We start from the raw sequence: 11,580 nt of genomic DNA on the forward strand, positions 1-11,580 counted from the left end.
GCTCTTCCTTTGGAAGAAGAATTTGGTATCTGTGGCTTGATCATGGAGGCTACTGAACCCATTTCAGTTAATTTCAGATTTTGTTCACATCATTACAAATGACATTGGGTTTTCGTTTGGGTTAAGAGTTAATAGCCATATTATGTAAAAGTTGAAGGGATATACTGCCTATCCTAGATATAACTGATACTGGAAAAAAAAAATTATCCAGCTAGCTTCAAGAGTCGCCTTTTGGTAGTCTGGTCTTTAGAACCTAAGTAAACTGTCATATAAAGTGGTAGGAGAGAACACTAAATGAATTATAGTGAACCAGCAAAGCTGTTCTGTTCAGGACCATTTGGGTTGCAGGCCTGTGTGTTCAAACAAGAGGGTGCAACTCATTTCAGAGCCCGAGACCACCACAGTGACACAGAGGAAGTGCAGAGGGCCCTGGGCTGGGATTTGGAGATGAGGGCCCAGAGCTACCGTTGGGTTTGACTTTTGGCAGGATACAACAGATGAACTTTGGCTAATGTGACTGGAAATGTGTACAGTAGCATCCATCCTGCCGCGCTGACAGAGCTGTGAAGATCAAGAGAGAAATAAACGTGAAAACCTTTTGTACACTGTCTTTAGAGAAATGTCATTCTGACAGGGACTATGGGGGGCAATCCATTTGAATCCCATGACTTTCCCATTATATCCCTCAGTAAAATCATCTCCGTGCCATCTCCTTCCTTCATAGCTTGACCCAGGGCTCTGGCCACCCTTCCAACTCCCATTAATCAGGTGGGCAAACAGTTGGGATGGGCGGAGCCCCACAGAGTAGGAAGCCGGCAAAGATCATTGGATGCTTAGTTTTTGGGTTTCTTTGTTTTTTTTAACCTTTCTAGGTTATGAATTATGTTTTCCCTGAGCAATTGATTTTTAAATCAAGTATTTTAAAAGTTCAACTAAGGCTTTTCCCATTGGGTTTTAACTTACAGTGCCATATTTGCTTTAGCTACTGAAAATCTGGTTTTCTTTGTGAACAATATCAGAATTTTTCTCTTAGCGAAGTCCTATGACTCCATTTCCCACTTTTTCTTATTACATGTTCAGTGTGGAGATATGGACATCACAAACATCAAACCACTTCTCTGAAATCAGCTTCTTAGGAAATAAGCCATTAGCAGGAAGCCAGGAATTCTGTTGTTTGTCCTTGTCATTAACTACCTTCCAGTATGCATTGCCTTTGAAAAAGAAAATGGAGTTGTATGCATAGGAGTAATAAGCGGAATCTATATTTCTGAAAGGATGGTTTTGTGGTATTATTGCTGGAAAAACTTCAGTAATCTTCTTTGGATAAGAATTAAGTACTCGATTTCTGTTGACATCAAATGCAAATACCTGCAAAGCAAATAAGATAGACTGGCTCTTCTGAAAATCATTAATATTTTTAGGTTAATTTATAACAATGAGACAAGACTTTGTACCAAATTCTTTAGACTTGAACTTCTTAATTTTCCATCATGCGCTGCCATCGCTATTTAGATCTGAAGTGAGTACAAGTTTTTTGGGTTCTTTCTGTGCCCAGTCTCACTCTTGCCCAGATGGACTGGAGTGCAGTGGTGCAATCACAGCTCACTGCAGCCTCGACCTCCCAGGCTCAAGTGATCCTCTCGTCTCAGCCTCCTAGGCAGCTGGGAGCACAGGCATGTGCCACCACACCTGGATAATTTCTGTATTTTTTGTTGAGACCGAAACATGGGTTTCACCATGTTGTCCAGACTGGTCTCAAACTCCTGGACTTGAGCGATCTGCCCACCTTGGCCTCCCAAAGTGCTGGGATTACAGGCATGTGCCACTGTGGCAGGCCAAGTACAGCTTTTAAATACAAACTTGACCATCTGACCAATCTCTATGAGGGATGACAGAAGCATTGCTAGGCTGAAGAGCCTTCTACTTACAAGGGACTCCTTGAAGAAGTAAATTAACTTCTGTCTTCGGTCATAAAAGGCTGTGTCTAGGGGACTTGGGATGCCAGGAAATCCTTCTGAAATCAATTTGGGATAGCTTTTTCCTTGTTCATCTTCTGTAAGGGCCTGATCCTTGTCACTGTCATATCTCCAGTATTGCTTTCCTGAGAGCCAAACAAAATACGTGCATATGGTTTATTACTATTAAATCATGTGACAAAGCGGATAGTTTTAATCTAGGTCTCAGCCAATCCTGTACAATGTGTTGCCATGATTCTAGGAGAAAGCAGGGCTTTCAGCGTCTGAGTGAAGCCTCCACTCCGCAGTTTCCCAGGTCTTGAATGAGTCCTACATTTAACCCAGGAAGTGCATTTTTCGTGACCATCACTGCTGCAGTTGGAATGTTGGTTGCCTTTCACAGCAAAAGGAGACCCCGCCCCATGAACGTCATCCTCACAGCCCTCATCAAAAGCAAAAACAAAACAGCAAAAATCCTTTTTTACCTTAGTATCTTAATGTTTTTTCTTCTTCCTTTACAGTCTAAAGATGTTCCTTTTAATGTTAGTGTCCCAAGGCTTGGAATCACTTTCCTATCCGAATCAATAGAAGCCCTCTTGTTACTGAAGAAATCATGATCCTTATGATTGGATTATACCTTGAGTGTTTGAGAGTCCTCTAGTCCCCCCACCACGCCCACCTTACAAATAAGGACACTGGAGTAGAGAGCTGAAGTGACTTGTCCACATTCAGACCGCCTAGGCTGAGCCAGGAATGCAAGCCAGGACTCTCAAATTCCACTCCGGAGAGGCTGCCCACTGTCCTACGAAATGGAACTTCGCTCCATTTTGTTTCAGAGTTCGAACGCTCATTTCGTGCTCTAGATCAGTAGGAGTTTATTTTAGCCTCTTCTTGTTAGTTCCTAATCCTGAATATTTGGTATCTTGCCAACGGAATAGACTAAATCCACTCAGATAATTTGGTGTTCACAGCTCACAGAACACCCCAAGCAGTACGGTACGTTCCTTAGCAACCAAATATTTAATACACTTGGAGAAGTTCACCATTGAGAACAATGTGATGTATGTCCAGTTAGAGATGCAGTTCACTCTAACAGGAATTTCTTTTAATCCAAATTATTCATAGCAAATTAAGATGTCTTTAAAGCTCCAAGAATAAAATACAGCTGTATTGTAGTAGTTATCCTATGATGACCTAAATCTGTAATTAAGATTCTTTGAGTGTTGCCAACATAAATTCTAGTTTAGAACTTCTTAAAACCCTGAAAGATGTGCTTCCAACTCTGAAAGACCTGAAGTAAAAAAAGTCAGCTGTAAGGCAATTTCTTTATGTACTGAACTAATTCTTCCTTTGTGTGATATGAAGGAAAACTGAGACCAAATTTATATACAGGATCCTTATGGTAAAATTTGCACATAAAGTTCATTCCGTTTGGCTCTTGCCTTGTTAAGTCTTTTTGAGCAATTGAAAGCCCTGTGGTTATATTACCAGGATTCAGGCAGAGGGGCTGTACAACTTGTCTCTGGGTAGGAAAGGGGAAGGAAAAAGCAGTGACCACAAAATCATGTTTATGATCGGACTCTGTGCTGTCTGGTTTTGCAAAGGCAGCGTGCCTCGTGCACTGGGCCCAGGGTACTGGATGAGACCGGGTGTGAGTAAGGAGCAGTGGTAGTAAGAGTCCCAGACCTGCCTTTCTTTGTGTGTTCCCCATGACCCCCCCAGGCTCCACCACATCAGTTTCTGTCTTCCAGCAAAACACTGACCTTCCCTGTTGAGCAATCGCCATTGATGGCTCATGGCCTGCTCAGCAAAGTCCAGCCCTGGCCCTGGCATTTGAGGCCCTCTGTGGTTGGACCAACCTGCCTTTCCAGCCTGACCTCATCCCGGGTAAGTCTGTCGCCAGCTTTGATGGACCCCAGTCTCACAGCTCTGCGGCTTTTTCACTCCCAGCCCCACGGCTTTGCGTCTGCTGCTTGTCTCTGACCATTTCCACGCCCTCATCCACTCTCCATTCTGGGTGCCTTTTTCTGGGCATCCCAGATCCCACCCATCCTTGAGTCTAGGCCAAGACCTGATTCCTGGGGCGCCAGCACCCAATTCCAGGTGGCAGTGGTCATCTCTTCTGCTCGGTCTGCCCCTTGAAAACACTTCTGTTGCTAGATGTCCAAGGTATTTTTTTTCCCCACCAGAACCAGATTAAAACTGCAGGGCAGGGCCCTTTCTTACAGTTTTTTGGCAGCCACCTTAGTACCTAGTAGAGTTCATTCACTCATTCGGGGACTTAGTGCCGTCTTAAGAAGATCAGGGGCTGGGTGCACTGGTTCACCCCTGTAATCCCAACACTTTGAGAGGCCAAGGTGGAAAGATGGCTTGAAGCCAGGAGTTCAAGACTAGCCTGGGCAACACAGTGAGACTCCATCTCTACAAAAAAAAAATTATTTTAATTAAGCCACGTGTAGTAGTGTGTGCCTGTGGTCCCAGCTACTCAGGAGGCTGAGGTGGGAACAGCACTTGAGCCCAGGAGGTCGAGGCTGTAGTGAGCCATGATTGTGCACTCCAGCCTGGGTAACAGTGAAACTCTGTCTCAGAAACAAACAAACAGAAAACCAGAATAGAACCTAATCCTTGTGCCCTCAGAGCTTCCAGTCTGATGGAGCAGATAAAAATTAAGCAAGTAATGACGAGAGCATTACAACAGATTCCCTGGTAGCAGCTCAAGACATTCCTTCTGAGTGCATTCATTTAACAAGGGAAATTGAACCATCCATGAAGAATCTGTACCTCGAAAAAAATAACGTTCATCTCTTTTCCATGTCCAGATGTGAACAAAGGCATCTATGTTGTATGTTGGGATCCCATGCCAGCCAGTGAGGATTTCGATAGGGTCCCCATAGCGTGTCCTATTGTTTCGATTTTCATAAAGCCAGTACCAGCTGTTGCGGAAGAAATATGTGCTAAATCTCACCATCACCTCTCCATATTGGTTTCTCTCTTTGCGAATCCAGTCAAATGCAGTATCGAATGATCCCTCACAGGAGCCTTAAAAAAAAGTCACTTGTCACATGGTACAGAAACATATTTTCATGTGTGACTTGAATGAAGACAGTTGCAAAGCTGGGGCTTTCTATAAAAACACCTTAAAGTAAGACACCGTGTAAGACTGAAGTGAGGCCAGGTGCAGTGGCGCATGCCTGTAATCCCAGCACCTTGGGAGACCGAGGCAAGATTGGTTAGTTCAAGATCAGCCTGGGCAACATGGTGAAACCCAGTGTCTACAAAAAATATATATACACACACACACACACATATATATATACACACACAAAAAATTAGCTGGGTATGGTGGCACGTGCCTGTGGTCCCTTGGCACAGGCTACTTGGGAGGCTGAGGTGGGAGGATTGCTTGAGCCTGAGAAGTTGAGGCTGCAATGAGCTGAGATCAGTCCACTATACTCCAGCCTGGGCAATACAGTGAGACCCTATCTTGGAAAAAAAAAAAAAAAAGGTTGAGGTGGTGAGCAGGGGGAGCTGGAGGTGCCAAGCTGCCTGCTACAGTCCTGGTTCACAGGCACATTGTGGCTTCATTCTTCACAGTGTCCCAGGCCCCTCTCAGAAGCATCTCAATTTGGATGCAAAGTTATGTACAGTTGACCACCCTAAATATAGCTAGTGAATGCCTCCCTTGACGCCTTGACGGCAGTTTGACTTCATTAGCGGGAAGAAGTTTGATTCTGGGCTCATGTAAGAGTAAGGTTTCCACTGGGGCAAGTCCGTGTGTCCTGCCTGTTATTGTCTCCAAAGACACACAGTGCTGAGAACGGGGGGATGTGAGAACGGAAATGGGCTGGTCTCTGTTAGGGACTTTTTTTTTCAAGACAGAGTCTCCCTCTGTCACCTAGGCTAGAGTGCAGTGGTGCAATCTTGGCTCACTGCAACCTCTACCTCATGAGTTAAAGCAATTCTCCTGCTTCAGCCTCCCAAGTAGCTGGGATAACAGGTGTGTGCCACCGCGTCCGGCTAAGTTTTGTATTTATGGTAGAGACAGGGTTTCAACATGTTGGCCAGGCTGGTCTCGAACTTTTGACATCAAGGATCTGCCCACCTTGGCCTCCCAAAGTGCTGGGATTACAGGCGTGAACCACTGTGCCCAGCCTAGGGACCTCTGAATGGAAAAGAGGAGGACAGCTTTATTCCCTTGGGCCTCAGTGTTAAATCACTAACCACTTTAATCAACCACTAGAACGTTTGGCCTAAACGATTTTAAATAGAGATTAGAGCTTATCCTGGCCAGGCTAAACTCAGTTTTTTGGGGATTGCAGTAAACTCCCAGGGCTTCCAGTGTGTGCGTCTCTGGTGGGATGCCATAGCACGGGTTGGGGGGGCCCACTTGTGTTGAGAAAAACACCGCGTTCACTGTCCTCCCGGGAAATGCATGTGGCATGTGGAAGACAGGACACAGGAGGGACTGGCTGTCAACTGGGCAGAACCACTTTTAACTGAGAGAATGGCATCGGAGCTAGAGGACGGCTACCCTTGGGTGACATGAGTTGTACAACGTTGTGCTCTTGGGCCCAGGTTCCCGGTGAGGAGTGAGCGGGGTCCTGCTGTGCGCTGGAATACAGTGTCCTCCGCGAGCTCAGAGATGCCCTCCCCAGCAGTCTTACCATACAGCTTTTGAATTGCTTTCCTGTCCGACCAGTCCAACTCGAAGGCAGGTTCCTGGGGAATGTAATTTGGTTGCATTATGGATCCCGTCCTGTAGGTGTGAGGCAAGCCCAGGACATGGCCAATTTCATGGACGGCCACCTAGAAGGGGACACACACCATGGGCACTAGGTGAAGCCTGGGCGATGGATCCCTGCGTAACAGACGCAGGCCTGTGTTTCCAGAGGAGCGGTGCTTGTGAAGAGGGGAGCACCAGTGGAACTGGGGAGCCGTCGTCAGACACAGATTTACCTCCTCAGAGGATGCAGACGCTACATGGGAAAAGCTTGGACTTTTTGGACGTCGGCCCATGAGCACTGCTGGTGTCTTATCAACACAAGCGGCTCAGGACCACTGACCTTGAGAAGGCTGATGCCCATGTCACTGGTGGGAGGCGTGAAGTGCTCATCGTCGTCGAAGTGAATGTCACCTAGGCGCCAGGCATGTGCAAACTCCTGCCCGCTCCCATCGAAGGCCCGTGGACAGCCCAGATGCCGGCCTGGCGAGGGGGAGAAGGTCCCGGTGCAGGATGAGTGCCCCACATACAGACTCCTCACCTAGGGGGTCCCCAGCCTCCAGGAACCGGCAGCAGAGGCAGACAGAGTGACAGCTCCTGGATTAAGTCCTCAATGTGAGGAGGGTGGGAGACGGTTTGTTTATAAACTGTGTTTACTGCCAGAGACAGAGACCAGCAGGCACCAAATGCTTCGGAGCAGAGCGGAGGGGGCCTGGGAAGATGGCAAAAAGGCCTCACCCGGACAAGATCAGGGCCGGATCCTCGCCTCTGCGGAGGTCATGAAACACTGGAAGCCGGGTCCCTTAAAATTTGTCTTTTTCAGCCCACCGTGTCCCGGTACTTCTCACCCTGGGACATTAACCCAGTGAGACCAGAGGGCAGCCCTGAGCACCCCTGGGTCACTGATGGGGCTGAAAAGCGGCTTGTCTGCTTGCTGCTTGTCTCTGACCACTTCCACGCCCTCATCCACTCTCCATTCTGGGTGCCTTTTTCTGGGCATCCCAGATCCCACCCATCCTTGAGTCTAGGCCAAGACCTGATTCCTGGGGACGCCAGCACCCAATTCCAGGTGGCAGTGGTCACCTCTTCTGCTCGGTCTGCCCCTTAAAAACACTTCTGTTGCTAGATGTCCAAGGTATTTTGTCCCGCATTTGTCCATTTGTACGAGGGAGGTGGTGGCACCTGTGCCTGACCCCGCCCTGTCCTGAGGCCCCGGCTGCTACTCCCTAGGGAAGCTGGAGGCACAGGCAGGGAGCCGAGTGGGACGTTGAGGAGCAGCCCGGGCAGCAGCCTGCGCCCAGGGCCGACCGTAGTGTCCCCATAGGCCACACCGGGTTCTCTGCGGGGTGACCATGATTCTGACAAGAGGACGCTGACCGGAGGCTTCTGCCTGCTGACAGGTGCGCCTGGGACAGGCCGGGAGGGCTTAGCCCCCTATTCTGCAGGTGGCCGAGGCGGGGGTAGGTGCGCCAGGATCCCCAAGGGGCTGGGGCAGGAAGGCCAGGAGCCCGGGGCGCTCTTACCTCTCCCAAAGCCCAGCTTGATGTCGACCGCGGCTCCGGGGGCCGCCAGGTCCTCGCGGAAATCCAGCGGCGTCACCTCGCTCCACATCCTGAAGGCCAGCGCCACGATGCGCCGCTGCTCGGCCGCGGACAGTTGGCTGCTCAGGGCCTCGCCCAGCAGCCTCCAGCTCAGCGTCCTCTTGGAGAAGGCCCGGGCGGCCCCGCCGTCGGCGGAGCCCGGGGGCTGCCAACCCCGCTGGGACACGGACAGCGGCGCCCGCGGGGAGCGCCTGGAGCGGGCTCTGGGGGGCGGGCCGGGGGGCGAAGACGCGGCGACGGGGGGCGGTGGGCGCGTGTCGGGGACCCCGCAGCGCGGCCGGTTCATGGCCGCCAGGGTGGCCGCGTCCAGCTCCCCACTGGCCGGCAGCGCGTTCGCCTGCTGGAACCTGCGCACCGCCGCGGCCAGGGCGGCGCCCTCGGGGGTCTCCGGCGGCCCCTCGGGACTGGGCCCCCAGGCCGCCCGCAGCCCCGACCAGCCGTATCTGGACAGGAACCGCTGGAGGAGAGAAAGGCACCCTCATCTGGGCCGCCTCGGTCCGGGCCCTCCCAGGCTGCCCTGCCCCAGAGTCTAGAGAGACAGAGACATGGGGAGAGACACAGAGAGAGACAGAGAGACAAAGACAGACAGAAGCAGAGAGACAGCCAGGGAGAAACAGATGGAGATAGCAATAGAAATAGAGAGAGAGATACAGAGAGAGCAGCAGTGAGGGACAGAGACAGGAGAGAGGTAGACAGGAGAGAGGGAGCGAGTCCTGGGCGCCTTCCTGAGTGCGGCCCTGGATGGGCACCAGGCTGAGTCAGAGGCGCCCCAGGCCCGAGGAGCAGGAGACCTGGGCAGCGAGGTGGGCAAGTGCCGGGAGGAGGTAAGAGGTCGGCGCAGGGGGGAAGGAAGACGCTCCCCGAGGCCGTGTGGGGCAAGTCGTGGGGGGCAGGTGGGGGTGCCAAGGAAGGCCAGGCGTGGCCACACCGCAGAGAAGGCCATGGTGAGGCATGTCCTGAGAGCTGGGAATTCGAACTGAGGGGCTTGGCAGTGGTTGGGTTTGAAGACCCGGGGGCTTCCTCATGGCGGCACAGAGGGAGGGAGGTCGGCGGCCTCCATGGTGCTGAGGGCCTGGCTACTGGGCGGCTCTCCTGTTCTCTGCCCTGGCCTCTGGGGCACCATGGGAGCTGGGGATTGAACTTGACCCTGAGCATCAGCTCCTGGCCTATGGTGACCACAGGACCACGTGCCAGGGCAGGTCAAGGGATCTCATGGGTCCACTCCCTGCCCCCAACCACGACCCTCTGGAGGAGGGGATCGGCTGCGTCGGACCTCTGGGTGCTTCACCACAGACTCAGGTGAGGTCCAGGATGCCACCCCAGACAGCTCTCTTAGGATCCTCACCATCGCGGTGTTGGGGAACCTTGCAGGGCTGTCCCCTTCTCTACATCCAGAGACTGGCATGGTGAGCAGCCACAGAAAACCTTCCGACAGTGCCTTGGCCACTACAGTATCACATGCTTGCCTTTGGAAAGGCACTTGGCATTTCAGTCTGTTGTCTGTGCATGGACATTTCTCTCTCACTAGGGCTGACCTGTGGGGTTGTCGAATCAGGTTAACATTGGATTCATGGTTGTTCAATAGGAGCCACAGGAGCCACTCCTCCCTCCCAGCCCAGCCTGTGTGGCCCTTCTCTGCCTCGGCACAGTCGGCATCCTGGCCTGTGCCTGTGCGTGCGTGTGCACGTGCCTGTGCCTGTGAGAGCATGTGCATGTGCCTGTGTGCATGTGCCTGTGTGCACATGCGTGCGCCTGGGGGTGTTGCTATTCTTCCAGCTTCCTCCTACCTGAGCAGCGTGGAGGTCGGCAATGGGCTTGGCCTGGCGCAGTGGGGATGGCTCCAGGTCCGAGCGGTCCCGGCTGTGGAAGAGGCTCTCAGGCTGGGCGGACCAGGGAGCAGCCAGCCAGCAGAGCAGCAGTGTCGGACGGAAGATGGAGGCGGCGAGCATTGGCCTGGTCTGAACCCTTGCCCTCCCTGCCTGCTTCGTCCCCGTCCCCGTCACCTCTCCTTAAGGAGCAGAACCTAGGGTGGCTTTTATAAGCCACCCAGGAGGGAGCACCCAGGTTTCCAAGCATTTCTCACCCAGCCCTGAAGTGTGCCCACTAGGAGGCCACGTGGCAGGCCATGGGCGTGCTGCCTTTGAAGACCCCAGGCTCACCTTTCTTGTTGGTGTGAGAACTCCTCTCAGCCTCCGGAGTTTGCCACCTCCTCGGGTAATGATGTCCTACAGTTGCCAGTGCCTGTGGGTTCCATTTCTATGGAGATGTACTGCGGGCAAGTTTGCCGCTAAATGAGCTGTGGAATTAACAGAGGCACGAGACTGCACCCCTAACAACGTGCCTCTCAGATCTGAGCCTGAGTTTAAAAACGCTGACCGTTAGTTTGCTTACAGTTTGGGTGGCTTTTTTTTTCTTGGTGAACTGGGGTTTGGAGAGTTTTAGTTTGTTTCTCAGACTTCTTTTGTGTGGCTTTTCTTCTTTTTGTTTCTGTTTATATAAAGGAGATCTTCTCAGTAGATAGTATAAATTGTAAAAGTACTGAGAACGAAGAAGAAATTCTGTGATTCTGGTGGTGACGTTTCAGTGAACGTTCTTGCAGATACATATGCGCAGGTGCCTAGAAAAGTATTTGTGTGTCTCTCTCATTTTACATGAACTCTATTCGATTCCTTTCAAGTCAGCACAATGTTACAGGCACTTTTCTGTTTCTGAATGTATTTATCGTTCCAGTTAATGACTGCACAGTGTCCCATTCTGTGGGTAGAGATTTGTATACGAGGATAAACTAGAATCACCTTGGCCGGCTCACTTTCCCCTCATGGAGAAGCCTCAAGTTTCTCTGGGATCCTGAAGACAGAACCTTCCCGGAACTGGGCTTTTATTTGAGCAGACGTCCTCCAGAGAGTGCAGACTGACTGGGCCACAGCTGTCCGTGGGAATATGGGGAATCATAGAAATATGGAGAGACCAGGTGCAGTGGCTCAGACCCATAATCCCAGCGTTATGGGAGGCTGAGGCAGGAGGACTGAGACCAGGAGTTTGAGACCAGCCAGGGCAACACAGTGAGACCTCATTTCTACCAAAAAATGTTTAAAAATTAGCTCGGCATGGGCCGGACGTGGTGGCTCACACCTATAATCCCAACACTTTAGGAAGCCAAGGGGGTGGACTGCTTGAATCCAGGAGTTCAAGACCAGCAAGAGTTCAAGACCAGCCTGGGCAACATAGTGAAACCCCATCTCTACTAAAAGTACAAAAATTAGCCAGGTGTGGTGGCATGCGTGCCGACAGTTCCAGCTACATG

The 11,580-nt window shown here is 51.2% G+C and overlaps 1 protein-coding gene across 1 annotated transcript; it reads right to left on the reverse strand.

The window, feature by feature from the left end:
* Window positions 1-861: 861 nt before the first annotated feature.
* On the reverse strand, window positions 862-10,225 carry MMP21 (matrix metallopeptidase 21). The gene is made up of 7 exons (XM_025397537.1): window positions 10,064-10,225; window positions 8,199-8,733; window positions 7,019-7,158; window positions 6,620-6,761; window positions 4,737-4,994; window positions 1,929-2,101; window positions 862-1,368 (listed from the first exon to the last, which is right to left on the reverse strand). Exons 1-7 carry the CDS (start codon window positions 10,223-10,225, stop codon window positions 1,069-1,071), a joined length of 1,710 nt encoding a protein of 569 aa, XP_025253322.1. The 3' UTR covers window positions 862-1,068.
* Between the last annotated feature and the right edge of the window lie 1,355 nt (window positions 10,226-11,580).

Source organism: Theropithecus gelada, chromosome 9, assembly GCF_003255815.1.
Source record: "Theropithecus gelada isolate Dixy chromosome 9, Tgel_1.0, whole genome shotgun sequence".
In the NCBI taxonomy this organism is placed as follows: Eukaryota; Metazoa; Chordata; class Mammalia; order Primates; family Cercopithecidae; genus Theropithecus; species Theropithecus gelada.

Excerpts from the sequence above, each read along its gene's own strand:
- MMP21 (XM_025397537.1), bottom strand. The coding sequence starts at position 10,225 with ATGCTCGCCGCCTCCATCTTCCGTCCGACACTGCTGCTCTGCTGGCTG. Across the intron at positions 8,734-10,063 it reads CCGACCTCCACGCTGCTCAG|CGGTTCCTGTCCAGATACGG; the intron begins GTAGGAGGAAGC and ends TCTCTCCTCCAG. Across the intron at positions 2,102-4,736 it reads TGAACGTTATTTTTTTCGAG|GAAAGCAATACTGGAGATAT; the intron begins GTACAGATTCTT and ends TTTGGCTCTCAG.